Source organism: Salmo salar, chromosome ssa14, assembly GCF_905237065.1.
Source record: "Salmo salar chromosome ssa14, Ssal_v3.1, whole genome shotgun sequence".
NCBI classification, from domain to species: domain Eukaryota; kingdom Metazoa; phylum Chordata; class Actinopteri; order Salmoniformes; family Salmonidae; genus Salmo; species Salmo salar.
In genome coordinates, this window is record NC_059455.1 from 59,647,608 (window position 1) to 59,674,141 (window position 26,534).

The 26,534-nt window shown below is 42.3% G+C and overlaps 1 protein-coding gene across 1 annotated transcript; it reads left to right on the forward strand.

Annotated features, from left to right (window-relative positions):
• Nucleotides 1-1,656: 1,656 nt before the first annotated feature.
• On the forward strand, nt 1,657-25,037 carry cratb (carnitine O-acetyltransferase b). The gene is made up of 15 exons (XM_014142021.2): nt 1,657-2,153; nt 7,088-7,312; nt 7,552-7,670; nt 9,405-9,458; nt 9,860-10,013; nt 11,448-11,622; nt 12,994-13,084; nt 13,277-13,364; nt 13,571-13,671; nt 13,870-13,989; nt 15,842-15,964; nt 16,587-16,722; nt 17,838-17,900; nt 17,990-18,127; nt 22,962-25,037. The coding sequence occupies exons 1-15, from the start codon at nt 2,103-2,105 to the stop codon at nt 23,163-23,165; spliced, it is 1,842 nt and encodes a 613-aa protein (XP_013997496.1). The 5' UTR covers nt 1,657-2,102; the 3' UTR covers nt 23,166-25,037.
• The last annotated feature ends 1,497 nt before the right edge of the window (nt 25,038-26,534 follow it).

Consider the following 26,534-nt stretch of genomic DNA (forward strand, 5'->3'; position numbering starts at 1 on the left):
GACTTGTTTCTGGAAAGGTGGATTTTTAAAAGTAGAAGCTCGAATTGTTTGGGTACAGACCTGGATAGTAAGACAGAACTCTGCAGGCTAACGCTGCCCCCTTTGGCAGTTCTATCTTGTCAGAAAATGTTCTAGTTAGGGATGGAAATTTCTGGGTTTTTGGTGGTCTTCCTAAGTCAGGATTCAGACACGGCTAGGACATCCAGGTTGGCAGAGTGTGCTAAAGCAGTGAATAAAACAAACTTAGGGAGGAGGCTTCTAATGTTAACATGCATGAAACCAAGGCTTTTACGGTTACAGAATTCAACAAATGAGAGGAGGAAACTGTCGTTATGGCGTTATGGCTTGGGGGTAGAAGCTGTTTAGAAGCCTCTTGGACCTAGACTTGGCGCTCCGGTACCACTAGCCATGCGGTAGCAGAGAGAACAGTCTATGACTAGGGTGGCTGGAGTCTGACAATTTTTAGGGCCTTCCTCTGACGCCGCCTGGTATAGAGGTCCTGGATGGCAGGAAGCTTGGCCCCAGTGGTGACCCATGCCAATTATTTTCAGTCTCCTGAGGGGGAATAGGTTTTGTTGTGCCCTCTTCACGACTGTCTTGGTGTGCTTGGACCATGTTAGATTGTTGGTGATGTGGACACCAAGGAACTTGAAGCTCTCAACCTGCTCCACTACAGCCCTGTCGATGAGAATGGGGGAGTGCTCGGTCCTCCTTTTCCTGTAGTCCACAATCATCTCCTTAGTCTTGACCACGTTGAGGGAGAGGTTGTTGTCTTGGCACCACACGGCCAGGTCTTTGACCTTGTCCCTATATGCCGTCTTGTCATTGTTGGTGATCAGGACTACCACTGATGTGTCATCGGCAAAACTTAATGGTGGTGTTGGAGTCGTGCGTTTGTAGTTCATTGTGGTATTTGTAGTTCTTTATGATAGCCATATTAGCAGTTAGCATTTCATTTTGAGGGGGTAAATACAGGCAAATATATTGATAAAAGTCACCTTGTCCTAAAGAGATTTACACAGTTATCAAAACGTCACGCCATCCAGTTGGGGGCCTCAATACACCGTAGTTGGGTGTAGTTATCCCTATAACACCATCGAATAAGAAGAACCTTCTCTGAGCCACACTACAGTCCAGTTGGAAGCGGTAATGCACCTTAAAGTTGGTTGCCAACCGCCATATAAAATCCACAGAAGAAGAGGCAGTAAGTAAGACGTGTGAGGAGCTTCACAGATTTTGTCAGTAAAGCAAGATAGCCCACAGCCTGTCGTTTCCAATGGGAACACATGAGTCATAGCGGGCAAAACAAGCAAGGAGGTGGGCAGAGCAAAGCACGAGCTAGCGAGATCCTATTGCCGTGTTCTAGCATATATCTGCTTATGTGCGTTAGGGAACGCCTACCCTGAAGTGCGCGTGTGCAATAACTCAATTCACCTTTGTGCAACAACGCGATTTAAAAAAACTTTTGCAAAGGGTGAAGTCTACAAATCGTAGTCCACTGTTTTCATAGCATATGTTAGTTTTGGGAACAGAACTGTATTGAAATCAAATGTCTCATCGATTACAACATTTGCAGAATGTCGGCCTAAATCCATCTTCTTACTACCATATTTGGTGTTGAGTGGAAACGCCAAGCGGATGCTTCACATTTATACATCCGCTGAAATATCTCATTGTTCTGTAGGAGCTCTTTGGGTTTGGTTTACGGAAACATTGGACACGTGTCGATTTAGCTACAGAAATTAATCTGAACTCTTTGCGAAAGTCCCAAGATTGCTCACCACTGCTCTGTAGGGACCGTGACGACTGGCGTTTGCCATTTTCTGCCATGTCAAAGCCCGTCGAAGTTTCCAACCCTGGAACGATAACTTTTTACCAGTTGGACAATAAAGTCTTTGACACCCAAAAATTAATGCAAGGACTCGAAGAAAACTCACCTGGCATTTGTCGTTAGCAAGTTAGATAGCTAGCTGGCTACATTTTAGCAGGTTATCTACTTAGGAAAAGTGTAAACTAGCTATTTTTCCCAAAACACTTTCTCGGTCACTTGTTCAAGAACGTTCGCGCCTTTGATCCGGTAAAGGAGTGGCTCGCGAGTTGAGATGATTTTGAGAAAAATAACTGCGAGAACATGCAGAGTTTGGCTGTCTAGGGTGAGTCGTAAGCTATCGGAATAGTTAAACCCTTTTAAATTGTAATACTGTTGTTTTGGTATGGGGAACCTCCCCCATACGTACTTACAAACTTCCTATTTAGGTATGTTCTGGCTGGTCATGTTTTGATTGGCACATCACTCTAACGCCCTTATTTTTCCTGCATCCTACCAGAAATACTTTAAACTGTCCAGATGTCTATGGAAAATGACCTATAATTAATTACAAAATGAGTTAGTTTTCCTTTCCAGAAAAATGTATTTATGCTGTGTTCATAACCAAGTGGGAAGGTGGCATTTACCACATACTTCTACGGAAAATCTAAATGAACGCTCTTCTCCCATATGCTGACCAGACGTCATCTACTAAGGAAATGACTTTTCTGCAGTTAAATGCAACAATTTGTTTACGAGCATGATAGCTGTACTTTTAGTTTCTCAACTAGTTCAAAGCATGTGAATGCTTCCAACTGGTATTTCAAATCAAACTTTTTGTCACATGTGCTGCATACAACAGGTGTAGACCTAACCGTGAAATGCTTTCTTACAAGCCCTTAACCAACAATGCAGTTCAAGAAATAGTTAAGAAAATGAGAACGATAAGACTGAAATAATAATATTAATACATTACCATAACCAAACAAACATTGTAGATTAGACCATAGGAATTAACGGTAAATGTACTATTGGTGATATATGGAATGGGGAATTGATAGATTCAAATTGATTGTTAGGGTCTATTGAATAGAATCCACAGACTGCGAGTTGAAGATAATTACTAATACTCTTCGTAAAAGTATTTGACTGACCAGGTCTCTCCAGATCTCCCAACAATTCTATTTCCAGGGTCAATTTAATATTAACGTTATGCTAACCCTACTTGAGGGCAATACCAGAACAAATCGTCTATTGATTCTGTATCCTCACAACAAAATCTGCAGAGCTGCGGTGGTTGTATGCCCCAAATATCAACATTTTTTTGGTGGCAAGAATTCTGTACAATGATTTTAGCTGAAAAGCACGAAGTCTTGAATCTTGCAGCGTTTTACTCATACAGCCTGTGCCATGGAATCGGTACATCATAAATATCTTCCCAGCTATGTTGTAATCTGTATAACACAGCTGTCAACATCCTGGTCCTCAAATGAAACTGGTATACTTTCCTATTTTTGTTCTTCAGACAGTTTTGATCCTTTATATTGGGCAGACAAACCAGTTCCCTACCTCCTCCCGCTGCCACCTGCTGCCTCCATTTTTTGGGGTAATGCTGTAATCCATTGGTTGTAATCTTAGATTGAGCAGACCTTCCCATACAATTCCGATAGCTCCATGAAAGACACAACTCTACCCTTCCAATTTACAATAACATTTAAAAACAAAATACCCTTTTCAAACATATTTTCCATAAGTACAGGTAATTTATCAATCAACACATTTGAGTTCAACCATAACATTTGTTCTATCTTTTCTGGGGGATGAAATTGAAACCAGCTCTGCAATGCTTGTTTAAAAAAAAAAAAGAGATACTTTTTTTCAAAGTATCATTTTCAATTAATCGAAAATGAGACATGGCAATCGGCAAAAAGGCCATTTTTAAACAATGGATGAGCTTTTCTTAGTAATCTACTTGAGAAACATTTTGAGTTCAAGTATAGCTTGTGTATTAAGTGACGCTTTTAGAGAGGGGTTTAGTGCTTTTATATTTAATAATCTCAACCCACCCAGTTCATATTCATTATATAGATAGGCACGTTTTATCTTGTCTGGTTTAGCATCCCAGATAAAGTGAAATATTTTTTGCTCATATGATTTGAAAAAACAAATCGTCAGGAGTAGCTAGCGCCATAAGTGGGTAAACTGAGATATGACTAAGGAGTTAATCTTTGTAATTTCCCATAAATAGACAGGTATTTATCTCTCCATGGTTATAGGATTTTGTCTATTTTTACTAGTTTTCTATTGAAATTCATTGTGGAGAGCTCATTTTGTGTATGTACAGTTGAAGTTGGAAGTTAACATACACCTTAGCCAAATACATTTAAACTTTTTTTTTCTCACAATTCCTGACATTTAATCCTAGTAAAACTTCCCTGTCTTAGGTCAGTTAGGATCACCACTTTTATTTTAAGAATGTGAAATGTCAGAATAATAGTAGAGAATGATTTATTTCAACTTTTATTTCTTTCATCACATTCCCAGTGGGTCAGAAGTTTACATACACTCAATGAGTATTTGGTAGCATTGCCAAAAATTGTTTAACTTGGGTCAAATGTTTCAGGTAGCCTTCCACAAGCTTCCCACAATAAATTGGGTGAATTTTGGCCCGTTCTGCCTGACAGAGCTAGTGTAACTGAGTCAGGTTTGTAGGCCTCCTTGCTCGCACACACTTTTTCAGTTCTGCTCACAAATTTTCTATAGGATTGAGGTCAGGGCTTTGTGATGGCCACTCCAATACCTTGACTTTGTTGTCCTTAAGCCATTTTGCCACGACTTTGGAAGTATGCTTGGGGTCATTGTCCATTTGGAAGACCCATTTGCGACCAAGCTTTAACTTCCTGACTGATGTCTTGAGATGTTGCTTCAATATATCCACACAATTTTCCTGCCTCATGATGCCATCTATTTTGTGAAGTGCACCAGTCCCTCCTGCAGCAAAGCACCCCCACAACATGATGCTTCCACCCCTGTGCTTCACGGTTGGGATGGTGTTCTTCGGCTTGCAAGCCTCCCCCTTTTTCCTCCAAACATCATGATGGTCATTATGGCCAAACAGTTCTATTTTTGTCTCATCAGACCAGAGGACATTTTTCCAAAAAGTACGATCTTTGTCCCCGTGTGCAGTTGCAAACCGTAGTCTGGCTTCATTATGGCGGTTTTGGAGCAGTGGCTTCTTCCTTGCTGAGTGGTCTTTCAGATTATGTGGATATAGGACTCGTTTTACTGTGGATATAGATACTTTTGTACCTGTTAACTCCAGCATCTTCACAAGGTCCTTTGTTGTTGTTCTGGGATTGATTTGCACTATTCGCACAAAAGTACATTAGTCTCTAGGAGACAGAACGCGCATGCCAGCTGCGTGGTCCCATGGTGTTTATACTATTGTTTGTACAGATGAACGTGGTACCTTCAGGCGTTTGGAAATTGCTCCCAAGGATGAACCAGACTTGTGGAGGTCTACACTTTTTTTTCTGAGGTCTTGGCTGATTTCTTTTGTTTTTCCCATGATGTCAAGCAAAGAGGCACTGAGTTTGAAGGTAGGCCTTGAAATACATCCACAGGTAAACTTCGAATTGCCTCAAATGATGTCAATTAGCCTATCAGATGCTTCTAAAGCCATGACATAATTGTCTGGAATGTTCCAAGCTGTTTAAAGGCACAGTCAACTTAGTGTATGTAAACTTCTGACCCACTGGAATTGTGATACAGTGAATTATAAGTGAAATAATCTGTCTGTAAACAGTTGTCGGAAAAATTACTTGTCATTCACAAAGTAGATGTCCTAAACGACTTGCCAAAACTATAGTTTGTTAACAAGAAATTTGTGGAGTGGTTGAAAAGTGAGTTTTAATGACTCCAACCTAAGTGTATGTAAACTTTCGACTTCAACTGTATGAGTTATGAATACCAAGTATTTCTACTTCACCGTCAGCCCATTTTATAGGTAAACTGCAGGGTAATGTAAAATTAGTTTTTTTTAAAGATCCGATGCATAATATGGTACGCTTATCGTAATTAGGTTTTAGTCCCGCGAGGCCAGAAAAGTTATCTAGATCTTTCTTGAGACGTTGCAGGGATCTAGCTCGCAGACTTAATATAAAGCTTGAGTCATCGGCATACATGGACACCTTTGTTTTTAAACCTTGGATTCTAATCCTCTGTTATTTTATCTGATTTTAATAGCTAGCATTTTGATGGCCTTTTGTTTATCGCCTCTTAACAGTTCAAAACTCTTTGAAGTATTTACTATTCACACCTGGGGTTTCTATACATTAATTTTACCCATTGAATAAGAGACTAACCGAAATGGAAAAAATCCAGGCATTTATATATGAAATCCAATCTTACTTTATCCAAGGCCTTTTCATAATCTGTTATGAATACCAGGCTTGTCTTCTTAGATGTTTCATATTCTAGTATTTCTAGTAGTTGTCGTATATTATCTAAAATGTACCGTCCATGTTAAAAGCCTGTCTGATCAGGATGAACAATACCTGGTAAAAACCTTTTTTAATTCTGAGTGCTATGCATTTTGCTAGTATTTTTGCATAACAACATTAAAGGTTAAGAGGCCTCCAGTTTTTTGCCATCGAGGCCTTGTTTTAATTGTGAAATCAGACCTTCCTGCTGAGTACCTGACAGACTACCATAGTAGTTAAACAAGCTACTAATGGAGCTTTGAGTATATAAACAAAAGGCTTCATATACTTTGGAGCACGGGGATGATGGACAAGTTTCCCTCTAGTAATTACAGTTGGAGGGGCGTTCAAGTGGATATTTCCCAGTCATATGCTTGTATTTACCAAATTATGAGATGTTGTGAATGCAGCATTGGTCGAGAAACCTGCCTAAGGTATACGATATTACAGAGAACAAGTTAATTATCTCACATCTCGGAAAAGGTTTGTGATGTGCTTCTTGTTCACGTAATTCATGCTAATGTTGGGTTTTTGAGCTAGCGCCCAATTGACTCCTTGTAGGAGTGTACCCAGAATGCACCGCGTGGCAATGTTGACAACGTATGGTAACGTACACAATGACCGTGAATACGAATCAAATGGAGTATTTCAGATCCTACGCTCCTTAGGTGGGTGACACCAAAATAGCCCTGGGTGACCCAAATAACATATGCTCAAACTTAATTTTTGTTCAAATATCAATTCATCTTATTACTCATACTGACTAGACTCAACATTGTTTATCTGGACATACATGTAGGTTGTGTCTGGATCCAGCCAGGAGAGATGCTTCTCGGTGCCTGCCCAGCCGGTGCCCCCGCTGGCCCAGACTCTGCAGGGGTACCTACGAGCCCTGGAGCCCCTGATACCTGAAGAAGAGCTGGTCCACACCCGCAAGAATATCCAAAAGTTTTGCGGGGAGGGGGGACTTGGTCCGCAACTTCAAGAGGGACTGGAGAGACGAGCTAAACACTCAAACAATTGGGTATGCGAACAATGTGGGAAATTATGCAAAATTTGTAACCAATGTAAATAGACTGAGATAAGAAAATATCAGTGGGGTGCTGGATTTTAGATGACACTTTATAGTACACACAATGCATGTGCTAATTTGAGTTTCACTCTGATGGCTCAGTGTCTTTCCACAGCTGCCCTCCTTTCTGGACTGTACTGCATGATTGATAGTTGTTTTGCTGTTGTCCTTTCCCCTGTCCTCTACTGTAGATATCCGACTGGTGGGTGCAGTGGGCGTACCTGGAGAGCAGACAGCCCCTGCCCGTGCATTCTAACCCGGCCATCTCCCTGCCCAAGCGGGACTTCTCAGACTGGAGGGGCCAGCTTGTGTGAGTGCCAGCCAGCAAAATACTGGCATAGCTGTATGCACTATGTGCCTGTGAGATACTAGAGAGGAGCAGGCTGATTTGCTGAATGTACACAGTCACCAGTGTTGACATAATCTGGTTGGATGATGGTGTACACTCACTCAGCATTTGTACCTGTGGATTACAGAGTGAGAACAACTTAGTCGGTCCAACTATTGACAGATGTTTATTTTTTAATTTTTTAAACGGATTGTATTTACATAAGTTTTCAGACCCTTTGCTATGAGACTCAAAATTGAGCTCAGGTGCACCCTGTTGATTGGAGTCCACCTGTGGTAAATTCAATTGATTGGAAAGGCGCACACCTGTCTATATAAGGTCCCAGAGTTGACTGTGCATGTCAGAGCAAAATTATGTCGAAGGAATTGTCCGTAGAGCTCCGAGACAGGATTGTGTCGAGGCACAGATCTGGAGAAGGGCACCAAAACATTTCTGCAGCATTGAAGGTCCCCAAGAACACAGTGGCCTCCATCATTCTTAAATGGAAGAAGTTTGGAACCACCAAGACTCTTCCTGGAGCTGGCCACCCAGCCAAACTGAGCAATCAGGGGAGAAGGGCCTTGATCAAGGAGGTGACCAAGAACCTGATGGTCACTCTGACAGAGCTCCGGAGTTTCTCTGTGGAGATGGGAGAACCTTCCAGAAGGACAACCATCTCTGCAGCACTCCACCAATCAGGCCTTTATGCTAGAGTGGCTAGACGTAAGCCACTCCTCAGTAAAAGGCACATGACAGCCAGCTTGGAGTTTGCCAAAAGGCACCTAAAGGACTCTGACCATGAAACAGGATTCTCTTGTCTGATGAAACCAAGATGGAACTCTTTGGTCTGAATGCCAAGCGTCACGTCTGGAGGAAACCTGGCACCATCCATACGGTGAAGCATGGTGGTGGCAGCATCATGCTGTGGGGATGTTTTTCAGCGGCAGGGACTTGGAGACTTGGCAGGATCGAGGGAAAGATGAACGGAGCAAAGTACAGTGAGATCCTTGATGAAAACCTGCTCCAGAGCGCTCAGGACCTCAGACTGGAGCAAAGGTTCACCTTCCAACAGGACAACGACCCTAAACACACAGCCAAGACAACGCAGGAGTGGCTTCGGGACCAGCCTCTGAATGTCCTTGAGTGGCCTAGCCAGAGCCCGGACTTGAACCTGATCGAACATCTCTGGAGAAACCTGAAAATAGCTGTGCAGCAACGCTCCCCATCCAACCTGACTGGGCTTGAAAGGATCTGCAGAGAAGAATGGGAGATCCTCCCCAAATACAGGTGTGCCATGCTTGTAGCGTCATACCCAAGAAGACTCAAGGCTGTAATTTCTGCCAAAGGTGCTTCAAGAAAGTACTGAGTAAATATGTAAATATAAATTTGCAAAAATGTCTAAAAACCTGTTTTTGTATTGTCACTAAGGGGTATTGTGTAGATTGATAAAGGGAAAATAAACTATTGAATCCATTTTAGAATAAGGCTGTAACGTAACAAAATGTGGAAAAAGTCAAGGGGTCTAAATACTTTCCGAATGTTATTTCATACATCTATATCCTATCTATAGTTGTAGGAAATATGAGGAACTTTGAACAGTTCCACCCCATTTTATGACAATGCACAAAGTAGTATGTTGCAAGGTGAAGTTTGATTTGCATTGAACAAACAGTACTCTGGCTGGGCCATTCTCTAACATCTTTTGTGTCCACCCAGGTTTGCATCCAAGCTGATTGCTGCTGCACTCGATTTCAAAAATGTAGTAGACAAGTAAGTGCCATTTCATGATTGTACTGTACATATACGCCGTCTTAGACCTGAAGCCTTAATATTAGCTACATATTCCTGACCAGTTTTTCCAAGTCATGTTTCACCAAATGGTGAACCATATCAATATTTGTATCCTAGGTTGCAGACACTCTCTCACAGCTATTTTAGGGTTTTAACCTCTGTGTTGGCCTGTATGCTTTGGTTTATATACCCAGTCTAAATGTATTACGGCATATTGTCAGTAACTGTATCTGTATGCTCTCTCTCTCTGCATCTCTCTCTCTGCATCTCTCTCTCTGCACCTCTCTCTCTGCACCTCTCTCTCTGCACCTCTCTCTCTGCACCTCTCTCTCTGCATCTCTCTCTCTGCATCTCTCTCTCTGCATCGCTCTGTATCTCAGTGGCCGTCTGCCAGTGGAGTACATGCGGGGCCAGCCACTCTGTATGGAGCTCTTTCCCCTCCTCTTCTCATCCTGTCGGATCCCAGGCCGCAAACACGACACTATCACCCATCACAGCCGTGCCCGCCACATCACAGTGGTGAGGAACTACCAGGTGAGCTTGACCCACAATATGCATCACTGACTATATGGCTGGGGTCAGAAGAGGATTTAATGATTTTTTTCTTCAAGATGAGAGCGGCTACACAGAGCGAAGGGGACAGCTCCAATTAATCCCATATTACAGACTAATAAACATGGCAATGATACCCAACATTAATGATACCCAAGCAAATGTATTTTATAAAGCCCTTTTTACAACAGCAGTTGTCAAAGTGCTTTACAGATACCCAGCCTCAAACCCCTTAGAGCAAGCAATGCAGACTCACAAGCAAAATGGCTAGGAAAAACTCCCTAGAAGGCAGGAACCTAGGAAGAAACCTAAAGAGGATCCGGGCTCAGAGCTGTGGGTGGCCTGTCCTCTTCTGGGTGTAGATTTAAGAGTACATTAACGTTTAAAAGTAATTCAAGACATTGAAACGTTCATAGATGACCAGCAGGGTCAAATAATATTCATGGTGGCAATAGAGGGCAGAGCTTTTTCTGCATAGAAAAAGCCCTAAGGGTTTTTTCGGGCCGCCTAAGTCCAAACTTAAAATGTATAATAATTGGGACAGGGACAGCTATGAATCGTCAAGCTAGGTAGTCCTGAGGCACGGTCCTAGGGCTCAGGTCCTATGGGAGGGGAGTTGGTGAGGGTATGCCTAAGACAGGGTTTTCGTTAGGAAAATGTGGCGTTGGACATTTGAATGTTGATCAACTATTATTCACGTAAGTGTAGCTATGCGCAAATGTTTGTTTCATAATGCAATTAGCCGGAAAACACTGTCAAAAGTGCACAGCGTATGCAAGCAGGTTTCATGTCACATAGATGAAAATATCCATTAGACATTTAGAAGGGAGATCTAAAGATGCAACAACTAGCATTGTTTGCTAATATGACTATTGTGCCTTTGGCCACTGGACAATGAAAGAAAGTTGATTTGAAAATCAATAGAACATGACAAATGGGCAACTGGTTTAAATGGCATGTGGAAGTCTAAAATAATTGCCTCTATGTTTCTATGGTCAGATTTTGTCTAGGCTACTTTGAATCAAAGCTGGGCGGGGTCGGGAGGCCCTGTCCGAGGTTACCCCCGGACGGGGCTAACCTGGCAAGATATCACCCCACCCACTTTGCCAAAGCACAGCCCCCACACCACTTAAGGAATATCAACAGACCACTCACTTACTACCCTGAAAACAAAGGCAGAGTATAGTCCATGAAGATCTCCCCACCTCACAAGCCAGAGGAATAATGTGATGGAATTATTTGGTTCTAGTCAATATTCTAGTAGCTGTATTCTGCACTAACTGAAGTTTATTTAGGCCTAGTGCCATATCCGGGCAGCTTGAAAGTAGGGCATTGCAGTAATCTAACCTTGAAGTGACAAAAGCATGGATTAGCTTTTCCACATCACAGTTCAATCCTCTATTCTGTCCCACCCAGTTCTTTCAGATGGACGTATACAACAGTGATGGCTCTCGGATGACAGAGAGCCAGATCCACGCCCAGCTTCTGCGAATCAGGGCTGAGTCCTGGAAGACGGACAAGGAGCCAATGGGCATCCTGACCAGCGAGCACCGCCAGACCTGGGGCCAGGCCTACAGCCGCCTGCTCAAAGGTAGACATGATAGGCACAGCATTATACTATACATACCCATAAACATACCCAGAGTATGGGACGTCCAGGGTGTGTGATGCAGAGGACCACACTGTTTCAAATACATGTTAGTAATGTCCGCACGGACGCACAGTAACCCTGAGACTGCCACGCAACTCCCAGTGACTGCCACGCAGCTCCCAGTGACTGCCGCGCAGAGCACAGATGAAATATCAGCCCACGGAGAGACGCATGAGATTAAACTTCACTCAACTTTCTAGAGTTTTCTCTGTTAACACTATCATCGTTTCCCTTTACTGTGGCAATTGTGATCAAATCAATGCAATATAAGTCCCTTTCAATGCAACTTACTGAAACAAAACTAACTATGTGAGATATTTTGCTGGATGCAGAACGCTTCGGAGTAGGATTATATTGCGCACTACTCAGTCCTTATTAATCTACAGAGACCGGTGGGCGTAACTGATCAGAGCTGCAGTAGGCCTGTGTGGATCTGTGCCATTTACTTTGAACTGGACTGTTTACAGCTGGGTTTGTGATCAAAACAAGAGCTGCATATAGCAACATGTGCACATTTTGTTCATATCCTTTGCTAGTTAGTGAGTTATTAGCTCCGTTATAAATCATTTGTAGTCAGCAATGGGGGAGTGATTGCTTCCTACAAGAACACAAACGTGTACATTTCTAGACATCTTTGAAAAGAAAGTCAGGTAAATAGCTTTTTTTTTTGTCTTAAAGGGGCTGTGTGTATTTTGAGACAGGCTTGAATAAGCTAAGTAGCCAATAGGCAGAGGGTAGCATAATTTGTCTGATTCTCTGTAATAATGATATGGGAATAATAATAAATAGTATTTTGTAAAGTGGTTTCTTGCATCAATTAACGCAACAATTTTCAGTCACCTTGTCTGAAGGACAAGTGGATAAACAGGTTAATGTCAAACCCTGCATGTTTTTTCAAAAGTCTCATGGAATGTAAGCCTACATTGAGCACAACACATTGGCTGCTACTGTAGGCTTAATGATAGAACAGTTATTTCCATGTTAAAATGTTATGGGATGCATTTTCTCCATTGTTTTTGATGGTAGGCCACTCTGGTAGGTCTACATTATGATCAAATGGCAACAGTAGTCTACTTGGCCACTGTTAAAACTGTTACTTAAAGCAGGTACAGCCTCAGTGTTCACAGTAAACACGCGCTGGAAGTTGCACAGAATTTTCACTACGTTCACCTTCACGCTCAGCAGACCTGAAATTTGCTCAGTGCTGAAACTATTAGAGGGAACTTCGGTTTCTAGGTCTCTGAAGTCATAGTGTATTGTTATCTTCAGTAAGGAGTGCTTTACCTCTTAACCTTTCTTATCCTTACCCAGATAAATTGAACAAGGAGTCAGTGCGAGCGATTGAGAAGGGACTTTTCACCTTGTGTCTGGACTCTCCTGTCATGAGGGTCTCAGATGATAAGTATGAGTCACAATATTTTTTTTCTCTCATCCTGTATGTTACTATTTTTTCAAATTGAATGCAAGTTGCTGTACAGTATGAATACTTTTTTCTCAGTTATGTTTGACACACCAGGGACTTCATTGATTACTGATGCTTTTTGGGTTATTAGATTTAATTAGTCATGAAGTTCTGTGTTACTTTGACTGACAGGTACTCCAGTCGCATGGCAGCTCAAATCCTGCATGGGGGCGGGACACACTCGAACAGCGGCAATCGTTGGTTTGACAAAACACTGCAGGTAACTGAAGCAGTAGAATTATCCAAATGACCCAACCAATCATAGATCACATACTTGATGAAAAGTAAGTCCATATGGGCTGGGCACCAAATGCTGTATAACACTGAAATAAAATAAATCAATAAACAAAAATGATCATGGACTGAGCAACAATTGTTGGTAAACTAATTAGTTAGATTTCTCTTGCACTATTCCTCCTCTTGTAGTTTGTGGTGGGTGAGGATGGCTCATGGGGGCTTCTGTATGAGCAGGCCACGGCTGAAGGTCCACCAATAGCTACTCTTCTGGATCACATTCTACAATACTGGTGAGATGAGACAGGGGAGGGGTCTTATCTACATTTGCTGCATTACTTGCTCAATTACATACTGTATGTATACGGTATTCATCTCAGTTTCCCATGTTTCAAAATACTTGTAGTTGAGGTTTATCGGAAGAAAAACAGTCAGTTGATTAAAAAACACACAATGCCAATTAACATTTACCCTCGTTCTTCTCTCCGCAGTAAGAAACCGGACCCAAAGAAAACCCCTTTGATTCCCCTTCAGATGCCCAAGAAGCTTTACTTCAACATTGACCGTGAGATTAAGAGAGATATCGAGCATGCCAAGCAAAACCTTGATATGTGAGTTTGCATTCCCTATGCATTTATCATGCATTGTTTCATTACTCCTGTGTTATTATATATCATAGTCTTTATTTGATCTAAATATGTGACTCGTTTCAGGAAACTAGGCATTTGTCGTGCGTCACTACACAGGAGAGGCATTTGAACGTAAATTATTATTTATCTAAATGCATTTTTAATAACAAACTTGTATGCCATCTGTAAATACAAATACAATTGGGAAATTACAAGCCTAGTTGGTGTAGCCACGGGAAAAAGTCAGGAACCTTCCCGCTAGCAATGATTGGCTGAGATAACGGATGGGCTGGACATGCAGAGAGATGAGTTTGGATTGGTCTGCCATGTAGCACGCTTCTGTCTATAACATGAGCTGGTCAGTATGTGTAGGTAATCCATTATAATGCTGCTTTTTTGAAAGATATCACGAAGAACTGCAAATTTTTGCTAATGCTCTACACTTTCTGGAGGACCGAGTTTTGAAATCAGTAGCATGTCCAGTGGAAGCAGAGTTAAGGAGATTCTGGCATTTGATTGCAAATATTTGAGTCAAAAAGAGAACACATGAGGTCCCCAAGTGGTGCAGAGGTCTCAATTGTCACTACAGACCCAGGTTCGATCCCAGGCTGTGTCGCAGCCGGCCACGACCAGGAGACTCATGAGGTGGCGCACAATTGGCCCAGCGTCGTCCGGGTTATGGGAGGGTTTGTCCTTGTCCCTATGGCCTCTAGCGACTCCTTGTGGCAGGCCGGGCGCATGCACGTTGACTTCGGTCACCAGTTGTAAGCTGTTTTCTCCGACACATTGGTGCAGCTGGCTTCCGGGTTAAGTGAGCAGTGTGTCAAGAAGCAGTGCGGCTTGGCAGGGTCGTGTTTCGGAAGATGCATGACTCTCGACCTTCGCTTCTCCCAAGTCCGTACGGGAGTTGCAGCAATGGAACAAGACTAACTACCAATTGGCTATCATGAAATTGGGAAGAAAAATGGGTAAAAAGCATTGCTTTTATTTTACATATCAGTTAGTAGACCAAACTGTTTTTGTAAAGACTGATTTTCGGGATGTCTTCTGTTCTGACAAACAGCCCTGTAGCTCTGCCACTTTCCACCGTAGATGTTGAAGGGCGAGAGTTTTTTGTTGTTGTATGGGCTGTGTCTCAATCCAGTACTATCAATAGCTTAAACTGACAGATTTTGATGGGGATTTTTTTATGTTCATTAGATTGACGCACAGGTGTGTCAAGACTCTTAAGGGTTTTAATATGGTGCGCATACTGACTGGTTCAACACCTCCGACTACAGTACTAACACTGTGAGTGCATAAGTGTAGATGGTGATACAATACTACAATGACAATGATAAGAAGCACCCGGCCTCTGTGTAGTCAATGTTTGCTTTGCTATGAACTTCAACACGACTCAGCTGAAATGAAAGTGACATGGACCAAAGCAAATGGAGGAGTGTAAACACGATTAGCTGCCCTAAGTGTTGATGTAACCATGACAAAACACGGTCAGCAGTGTAAGAAGGCTTTGGTGCCTCCTGACCTACTCATTCTATTTTAAGTAATTGTTTGTGATCTGAGCTGGCTGTTTTTTCCTGGGTTCAGCACATGTGCTGCCATCCTGTGGCTAAACTGACAACTGTCGATAGATACATTTCTGTCCCAATGAAGTGAAGAGTCATCTTTATAATTTGAATTCAACAACTAACCTGGGCCTGTATTCATAAATTGTCTGAGCAAGAGAGCTGATCAGTTCCATTCATTGTAATCTACACAGCAAAAACTGATCCTAGATCAGCTCTCCTACTCTGATGCTTTATTAATGGAGTATGAATTTGTCATACCCCCCCAGACTGATCAACGACCTGGATATCCGCTGCTTCAACTTCCAGAGGTTTGGGAAGGAGTTGCCCAAACAGCACAACCTGAGTCCCAACTCCTTCATCCAGGTGGCACTGCAGCTGGCCTACTACAAGTGAGCTCATAGGAATCACATACAAAGGGCATTCAGCCTCAAATTAGGATACCATATGCAATAATAAGGAAATTATGTGTGCAGTTCATGTTTTCAAACTGTGGTACTGATTTTCATAGACATGCTAGTACATTTTCACACAAGAAGCATTCTATTCTCGTGGTTAATAACTGAGACAATAAATGTTCTTGGCAGCCAAAATTCTGACTGGAATATCTGCATTTTCAATTTTGTAAATTAGTTCTGATTAACAACAATCACTGTGTCCAAATTCAATACTTGGGTTGCGTTCAGTACAACAGAACTGTTTGCAATGTTGAATTCAACTGAACAGGTACTGTACTGAATGACCAGTTGGAAAAAAACATTGATTATGGTGGCCCAGGGGGCAGTTACCGTACATATGGTGTGCTGCATGAGTTTTGCTATTTCAGATGGTCACACCCATGTTGATAAGGCCGCACCCACCAAACAGGAGCAAGCGTACTTTAAAGGTTATTGATGAACGGTGCACACTATTTTAGGGAAACGTGTAATTCAGTTCAAAACATCACGCAACACAGCAAATGTTAAAGCAAACTGAACGCACCCCTGCTCTCCCTTTTCACCTTTTCTCCATCAGAGTTCACAATGAGGTTTGTGCCTCCTGTGACATTGCCTCCCAGAGGATGTTTCGAGGGGGGCGCACAGACTACATCCGCTCTCCCACCAATCAAATGCTCAAGTTTGTGCTTACCTTTGATGACCCCTCTATCACGGTGAGAAGCACTTTACTAAATAAAATCAATTATTATTACCATAGAGAATCAGACCAAAGTGTAGGCTACCCTCTGCCTGTTGGCTTCTTTGCATATTCAAACCTGTCTCAAAATACAACACTAACCCTTTAAGGCTCTCCTGGAGGATGGTTGGCCACCCTTGGTAGCCTATATAAAATATTACAACCAAATACTTTCTTTATAAAATAATTCCCTCATTCAATGAATTAGGGATCAAATGACTAAGGTAGGCTACTTCAAAGCAAGGTAACTAAGACATGTTTGTCTATAATCTTGTAAGGCTAAAATATTCCAGAGATCTAATTGACAGCATGTGAGTTATTTGTCTTTTTGGCTAATTTGAAGAATATTTTGAACAATGTTGATTACAGGGGAATCACAGCTTTTCAACCGTGGCAGGTTTATTTCTCAAGTCCCAATATTGAGCGCTTGAGAGATGGTTTTACAACATGAGTATGTAGCATTGGTAACGCACCCGTTTGTCAATTGCGTGCCCGTGAAACATTTTTTAGGACATGACAATGACATTAATACATGCTAACAGCTGAATAGGTAATTACTGACAACCTATCCAGGCAACACAATATTTTTGAATTGGTTATCTAGTTAGCCTGTTTATCATTATTATGTTGCTATGTCTCTCTCCTCCGGCCCACTCGCACTGGCATACGCAGGTGACAAACCATGGCTTTTCCAGGATTTTCATGACCGTACGAACCCTGTTTGCTGACCATAAATTAGCTATAACTGGGTAAATAACTTACAAACTAGCAAGGATTGTCAACAAATGTGCACTGACAATGATCTCAAAAGCCCATTTCGCGACCGCAGGTGATTCAAAAATAGTTTTTGTTTGCAGTAAGTCTGTTGTATTATCCCAAATGGACACGGTGATTTACAAATTATTACGGATTCTAGCTTTAATGGGTGTTTTGATCAGGCGAAGGCACAACACAATCTCTTGTTTCGTGGGTGGCTGAGAAAAACAACTACTTGCAGTTATTAACAAAGCCAACAATACATGGCAGCTTTACAGGGGATTTCTATTAATTGACATTGTTGATGCGTCTTGACGCTCTATTTGTGTGTTGCAGAGAGAGGCAAAGCTGGAATTACTCAGAGAGGCCATAGAGACCTACGTCACTCTAACTGATCAGGTGACTACACCCATTGCTTCTGCTGCCATCATCTTAGTAATTTGTTTCACTTTTCTGTCATCTAATAACTTCTGACCTTTCTAAATTAGGCGCTCAAAGGACAATCCATCGACCGCCACCTGCTGGGCTTGAAGCTTCAGGCCATCGAGGAGGGACTGAGCGTGCCCAGACTGTTCATGGACACTGCTTATGGGCTGGCCACCCACTGGAAACTGAGAACAGGACAGGTAAAATACAACTCCAGTGGAAGTTGACAAGATTGCAACATTCATTCCAATGACAGGATATAATTATGTAATCTAAAGGTGAGTGTCGGATAATGCAATATTATATTGGGTCTGTGTCCCTCTCTATTTACATGTAGTATGGTATTTTTGTGCGCACTTGTAGCTTATCAAAGTCAACACAGTGCCATCGATCTAGCCAGATAATCCTGTTTACATCAGGGATTTGTCATTGTATTCAAGTCATTCATGTAATAAATTAATTCGAATGAATGGGCTTGGCTATTCATGAATGGGCTATGCAGGCTATGCATATTCATTCTTAATTGGGTTGAGTGAGAATTGGCTTTTAAGTTAAATATTTTCATTGGTTTTCACATATTAATGATATGACATAACAATTTCATTCTTCAGGTGGGGGAACAAATTCTCAAATAGGACTTCTTTCATACTGACATAAGCAATCATTGGGAAAGGGGGATACCTAGTCAGTTGTACAACTGAAATGTGTCTTCCGCATTTAACCCAACCCCTCTGAATCAGAGAGGTGCGGCGTGCTGCCTTAATCAACATCCACGTCTTTGGTGCCGGGGGAACAGTGGATCAACTGCCTTGCTCAGGGGCAGAATGACAGATTTTTACCTTGTCAGCTCGGGGATTAGATCCAGAAACCTTTTGATTACTGGCCCAACGCTCTAACCACTAGGCTACCGGCCTCCATGGCTAGGCTACCGGCCTCCAACCCCTCCCTCCCGGAGCCCCATGCCCGTTCCCCCAGAATGGTATGGGTGTATATCTCTAAATTAAAAATATTAACGCAAGTAGACTGCTGATTGGCCAGCTCATTTAATTTATTATTTTTATTTAACTTTTATTTAACCAGGTAGGCTAGTTGAGAACAAGTTCTCATTTGCAACTGCGACCTGGCCAAGATAAAGCATAGCAATTCGACACATACAACAACACAGTTACACATGGAATAAACAAAACATAGTCAATAATACAGTAAAACAAAAAGTCTATATACAGTGAGTGCAAATGAGGTAAGATAAGGGAGTTAAGGCAATAAATAGGCCATGGTGGCGAAGTAATTACAATATAGCAATTAAACACTGGAATGGTAGATGTGCAGAAGATGAATGTGCAAGTGGGGATACTGGGGTGCAAAGGAGCAAGATTATTAAATGCAGTATGGGGTAGGTAGATAGCCCATCTATGTACAGGTGCAGTGATCTGTGAGCTGCTCTGACAGCTGGTGCTTAAAGCTAGTGAGGGAGATATGAGTCTCCAGCTTCAGAGATTTTTGCAGTTTGTTCCAGTCATTGGCAGCATAGAACTGGAAGGAAAGACGACCAAAGGAGGAATTGGCTTTGGGGGTGACCAGTGAGATATACCTGCTGGAGCGTGTGCTACGAGTGGGTGCTGCTATGGTGACCAGTGAGCTGAGATAACATTTACATTTTAGTCATTTAGCAGACGCTCTTATCCAGAGCGACTTACAGTAGTGAATACATACTTTGATTTTTTTGTACTGGGCCCCCGTGGGAATCGAACCCATAACCCTGGCGTTGCACACACCATGCTCTACCAACTGAGCCACAGGGAAGGCTGGGCTTTACCTAGCAGAGACTTGTAGATAACCTGTAGCCAGTGGGTTTGGCGACGAGTATGAAGCGAGGACCAACCAATGAGAGCGTACAGGTCGCAATGGTGGGTAGTGTATGGGGCTTTGATGACAAAACGGATGGCACTGTGATAGACTGCATCCAATTTGTTGAGTAGAGTGTTTGAGGCTATTTTATAGATGACATCACTGAAGTCGAGGATCAGTAGGATGGTCAGTTTTACGAGGGTATGTTTGGCAGCATGAGTGAAGGATGCTTTGTTGCGATATAGGAAGCCGGTTGCAGGTTTAATTTTGGATTGGAGATGCTTAATGTGAGTCTGGAAGGAGAGTTTACAGTCTAACCAGACACCCAGGTATTTGTAGTTGTCCACGTATTCAAGTCAGAGCCGTCCAGAGTAGTGATGCTGTGTGGGCAGTGATCGATTGAATAGTATGCATTTAGTTTTACTTGAATTTAAGAGCAGTTGGAGGCCACGGAAGGAGAGTTGTATGGCATTGAAGCTCATCTGGAGGTTAGTTAACGGTGTCCAAAGAGGGGCCAGAAGTATACAGAATGGTGTCGTCTGCGTCGAAGTGGATCAGAGAATACCAGCAGCAAGAGCAACATCATTGATGTATACAGAGAAGAGAGTCAGCCCGAGAATTGAACCCTGTGGCACACCCATAGAGACTGCCAGAGGTCCGGACAACAGGCCCTCCGATTTGACACACTGAACTCTATCAGAGAAGTAGTTGGTAAACCAGGCGAGGCAATCATTTGAGAAACCAAGGCTGTTGAGTCTGCCAATAAGAATGTGGTGATTGACAGAGTCGAAAGCCTTGGCCAGGTCGATGAATACGGCTGCACAGTATTGTTTCTTATCGATGGTGGTTATGATGTCGTTTAGGACCTTGAGCGTGGCTGAGGTGCACCCATGACCAGCTCTGAAACCAGATTGCATAGTGGAGAAGGTACGGTGGGATTCGAAATGGTCGGTAATCTGTTTGTTAACTTGGCTTTCAAAGACCTTAGAAAGACAGGGTAGGATAGATATAGGTCTGTAGCAGTTTGGGTCTAGAGTGTCACCCCCTATGAAGAGGGGAATGACCGCGGCAGCTTTCCAATCTTTGGGAATCTCAGACGATACGAAAGAGAGGTTGAACAGACTAGTAATAGGGGTTGCAACAATTTCGGTAGATAATTTTAAAAAGAGAGGGTCCAGATTGTCTAGCCCGGCTGATTTGTAGGGGTCCAGATTTTGCAGCTCTTTCAGAACATCAGCTATCTGGATTTGGGTGAAGGAGAAATGGTGGGGGCTTTGGCGGGTTGCTGTGGAGGATGCCGGGCAGTTGACCGGGGTAGGGGTAGCCAGGTGGAAAGCATGGCCAGCCGAAGAGAAAATGCTTATTGAAATTCTCAGTTATAGTGGGTTTATTGGTGGTAACAGTGTTTCCTAGCCTCAGAGCAGTGGGCAGCTGGAAGGAGGTGCTCTTATTCTCCATGGACTTTACAGTGTCCCAGAACTTTTTTGAGTTAGTACTACAGGATGCAAATTTCTGTTTGAAAAAGCTAGCCTTAGCTTTCCTAACTGCCTGTGTATATTTGTTCCTAACTTCCCTGAAAAGTTGCATATCACGGGGGCTATTCGACGCTAATGCAGAACGCCACAGGATGTTTTTGTGCTGGTCAAGGGCAGACAGGTCTGGAGTGAGCCAAGGACTACCAAGGACTATCTATTCCTAGTTCAACTTTTTTGGAATGGGGCATGCTTATTTAAGATGGTGAGGAAGGCACTTTCAAACAATAGCCAGGCATCATCTACTGACGGGATGAGGTCAATGTCATTCCAGGGTACCCCGGCCAGGTCGATTAGAAAGGCCTGCTCGCTGAAGTGTTTTAGGGAGCGTTTGACAGTGATGAGGGGTGGTCGTTTGGTCGCAGACTCATTACGGATGCAGGCAATGAGGCAGTGATCGCTGAGATCTTGATTGAAGACAGCAGAGGTGTATTTGGAGGGCGAGTTAGTTAGGATGACATCTATGAGGGTGCCCGTGTTTACGGATTTGGGGTTGTACCTTGTAGGTTCATTGATAATTTGTGTGAGATTGAGGGCATCAAGCTTAGCTTGTATGATGGCCGGGGTGTTAAGCATGTCCCAGTTTAGAACACCTAGTAGCACGAGCTCAGAAGATAGATGGGGGGCAATCAATTCACATAAGGTGTCCAGGGCATAACGTCATCCTCTATGAAGAAAGAGCAAGCATTGTGATGTTGTGATGTCTTCACTATTATTCTACAATGTAGAAAGTAGTAAAATTAATGAAAACCCCTTGACTGGTACTATACACACACACACACACACACACACAAGTATGTGAACACCCATTCAAATGAGTGGATTTGGCTATTTCAGCCACACCCGTTGCTGACAGGTGTATAAAATCGAGCACACAGCCATGCAATCTCCATAGACAAATGTTGGCAGTAGAATGGCCTTACTGTTGAAGAGCTCAGTGATGTTCAACGTGGCACCATCATAGGATGCCACCTTTCCAACAAGTCAGTTCGTCAAATTTCTGCCCCGCTAGAGCTGGCCCGATCAACTGCAAGTGCTGTTATTTTGAAGTGGAAATATCTAGGAGCAACAACGGCTCAGCCGCAAAGTGGTAGGCCACACAAGCTCACAGAACGGGACTGCCGAGTGCTGAAGAGCACAGCATGTACAAATAGTTGGTCCTCAGTTGCAACACTCACTACCGAGCTTCATGAAATGGGTTTCCATTTCTGAGCAGCTACACACATGCCCAAGTTCACCATGAGCAATGCCAAGCGTCGAGTGGTGTTAAGCTCACTACATTGTAAAGCTTTGCGATTGAGCCCTTTTACCAGAATAGTGTCCACAGTTCTGGTGTAGGGCTGAGTTCTAAAGTTGCTAAACAAGTTGCAGATCTGCAAGTATGTATGTATGTTTTTTTTAAAGGCTTTTACCTAATGTATGGCAATTACATTTTTTTTTTTTTTTGTTAATAACACCTATCGTCTTTTGGGTACCATGTTCAGAAATGTTTGCAAGACACACATTTAGGGAACTATTGTGCTAACCAATTTAAAGTAAATTGTTTGATCTGTAAAAAATGCATTTATTTTGCGACATATGTGAAAGTAACTTTATACCCTGTCTTCCTTCTCTTCTCTCCAACTTCTCAACTACATTAAACCTCTTACACTAGGTGCCTGCAAACACAGACAGCGTGATGTGTTTCGGACCTCTCGTTCCCGACGGATACGCTGTGTGCTACAACCCCCAGTCGGACCATGTCCACTTCTCCGTAACAGCCTTCAACTGCTGTGAGGAAACCCAGGCTGAGACACTGGCTGCCACACTGCACAGCACCCTCTGCCAGCTCCAGGAGCTACTGCAGCCCACTGTATAGTGCTGTGCTATCTGACTCAACAGGAGTGTGTATTCATTAGGCAAGAAATATAAGAAAACTGACAAAACCAGCTCTTGTCCAATAAGAAACGCTCATGTTTCTTCAAAACGTTTTCTGTTGTGTGCCGTAATGAATATAATCCAGGACTTAAATGAAAAACATGAGTGAGGTGCTAATGCTTTGATAAAAGGAATATTTGGCCTTTGTTGTATGTTCTAGCATTGCTGCTAGGTTTATGTTACTGTTTGTACTTAAGGGCAATTGAAAACTATTGTTAGATCTGTTTTGTGTCCCTCCTTTTAAAGGCCGTAGCAGACTACTTAATAAGCTAGGTTTGTCTGGCTAGAGGTTTCTAATGCTTTATTAACCGGCAACGAAATAGATTTCACTGTATGTTATCTAATACCATCTGTGTTTGTATGCAATTTGGCATCTTGTTTGCTGCAATGCTTTGGCAGTCCAATGAGAGTGTCTGTCAACCGTCCAATCTGACTATTACTTTTTCAATTTGTGGGCAGATTCCTGAAAAAGACCAAATGTTAACAAACCATGCCTATATCTGCATAAAGCTGGAACTCTGAGTACTGTTGAGCTCCCCCTGGATGCACATCAGTTCTGTGTTTCTTCCTGTGCTTTTGTAATGCAGTTCCTTTTATTCACTTTGAAATGAATGTAATTCTGCTATTTTGTTCAGCAGAGCTCTAATCTTCATGCCCCAGCTTGTCCAGTTTTGTTAGTAAACTCATGTAGGCTTGGCCCTAATTTATGTGCTCTCTCACCTGGACCTGCATGGCAAATTGTCCACTAACACAAGGAAAGGACAATAACCAAGGACTAGTCAGCCATACCCCCTCGGAGGGGAGAAAATGTACATCTCTGTTTGAGTATTCAGAGGACTGACTATTGAATGTGTGATTAATACCAAACATGGATACTATAGTATTATTATTATATCAAACTTCTTCGCTGAGGATAACTGATGCTATCTATACTGAGCAAAAATATAAACGCAACATGTAAAGTGTTGGTCCTATGAGCTGAAATTAAAGATCCCAGAAATGTTCCATATGCACAAAAAGCTTATTTCACTCAAATTTTGGACACAAATGTAATTACATCCCTATTTGTGAGCATTTCTCCTTTGCCAAGATAATCACTCCACCTGACAGGTGTGGCATATCAAGAAGCTGATTAAGCAGCATGATCATTACACAGGTACACCTTGTACTGGGGACAATAAAAGGCCACTAATGTGTGCAGTTTTGTCACACAACACAATGCCACAGATGTCTCAAGTTTTGAGGGAGTGTGCAATTGGCATGCTGACTGCAGGACTGTCCACAAGAGCTGTTGCCAGAGAATTTAATGTTAATTTCTCTATCATAAGCCACCTCAAATGTTGTTTTAAAGAATTTGTCAGTAAGTCCAACTGGCCTCACAAGCGCAAACCACGCGTAACCTCGCCAGCCCAGGACCTCCACATCTGGCTTCTTCACTTGCAGGATCGTCTAAGACCAGCCACCCGGACTGCTGATGAAACTAAAGTATTTCTGTCTGTAATAAAGCCCTTTTGTGGGGAAAAAATCCTGATTGGCAGGTCTTGGTTCCCCAGTGGGTGGGCCTGGCTATGCCCTCCCAGGCCCACCCATGGCTGCACCCCTGCCCAGTCATTAGGGCCTAATGAATGAATCCAATTGACTGATTTCCTTATGTGAACTGTAACTCAGTAAAATCCTTGTTGCATGTTCCATTTATATTTTTGTTCAGTATATATGCTTTGTTAATGTCAGTATTGCCTTGTAACTTAAGCTTTATGCCTTGTGTGTGAATTCATTCATTTTACAAAGTAATTAAATACACTTGTATTTAGAATTCCTTTCTTAGACATTTCTTGATTGCCTATTACTGTAACTCTATAGTGTTCTTGCATGTTGCTATTTATCTTCTGGAGTTCATTTAGTGGGCTATTTTGCTTAGTCGTACTACGAGTCGCATGTGGGATAAATATAATATACATACAGTACCAGTCAAAAGTTTGGACTCATTCAAGGGTTTTTTCTTTATTTTTACTATTTTCTACATTGTAGAATAATAGTGAAGACATCAACTATGAAATAACACGTATGGAATCATGTAACCAAAACAGTGTTCAACAAATCAAAATAGATTTTAGATTCTTCAAAGTAGCCTCCCTTTGCCTTAATGACAGCTTTCCACACGCTTGGCATTCTCTCAACCAGCTTCATGAGGAATGCTTTTCCAACAGTCTTGAAGGAGTTCCCACATATGCTGAGCACTTGTTGGGTGCTTTTCCTTCACTTTGCGGTCCAACTCATCCCAAACCATCTCAATTGGGTTGAGGTCAGGTGATGTCGGAGGCCAGGTCATCTGATGCAACACTCCCTCACTCTCCTTGGGCAAATAGCCCTTACACAGCCTGGAGGTGTGTTGGGTCATTGTCCTGTTTAAAAAAAAATGATAGTCCCACTAAGCACAAACCAGATGGGATGGCATATTGCTGCAGAATGCTGTGGTAGCCATGCTGGTTAAGTGTGCCTTGAATTGTAAATAAATCACTGGCAGTGTCAGCAGCAAAGCACCTCCACAATATCACCTCTCCTCCAAGCTTCACGGTAAGAACCACACATGCGGAGATCATTCGTTCACCTGCTCTGCGTCTCACAAAGACACAGCAGTTGGAACCAAAAATATCAAATTTGGACTCATCAGACCAAAGGACAGATTTCCACCGGTCTACTGCCCATTGCTCGTGTTTCTTGGCCCAAGCAAGTCTTTTCTTATTGGTGTCCTTTTGTAGTGGTTTCCACAGGTGTAAAGTACTTAAGTAAAAATACTTTTAAGTGCTACTTAAGTCGTTTTTTGGGGTATCTGTACTTTACTATTTATGTTTTTGACTACTTTTACTCCACTACATTCCTAAAGAAAATAATGTATTTTTTACTCCTTACATTTTCCCTGACACCCAAAAGTACTCGTTACATTTGGAATGCTTAGCAGGACAGGACAATTGTCTAATTCACGAACTTATCAAGAGAACATCCCTGGTCATCCCTACTGCCTCTGATCTGGCAGACTCACTAAACACAAATGCTTCATTTGTAAATTATGTCTGAGTGTTGAACTGTGACCCTGACTATCCGTAAATTTAAAACACAAGAAAATTGTGTCTTCTGGTTTGCTTAATATAAGACATTTTAAATGATTTATACTTTTACTTTTGAATCTTAAGTACATTTAAAACCAAATACTTTTAGACTTTTACTCAAGTAGTATTTTACTGGGTGACTTTTACTTTTACTTGAGTCCTTTTCTTTTAAGGTATCTATACTTTTACTCAAGTATGAAAAT

What these genes read in the sequence shown, in the direction of transcription:
- cratb (XM_014142021.2), top strand. Translation starts at nt 2,103, where the DNA reads ATGATTTTGAGAAAAATAACTGCGAGAACATGCAGAGTTTGGCTGTCT. An exon ending in CTGCAGCTGGCCTACTACAA is followed by an intron (nt 15,965 to 16,586) that starts GTGAGCTCATAG and finishes TTTCTCCATCAG; the next exon opens with AGTTCACAATGAGGTTTGTG. An exon ending in ACGTCACTCTAACTGATCAG is followed by an intron (nt 17,901 to 17,989) that starts GTGACTACACCC and finishes TTTCTAAATTAG; the next exon opens with GCGCTCAAAGGACAATCCAT.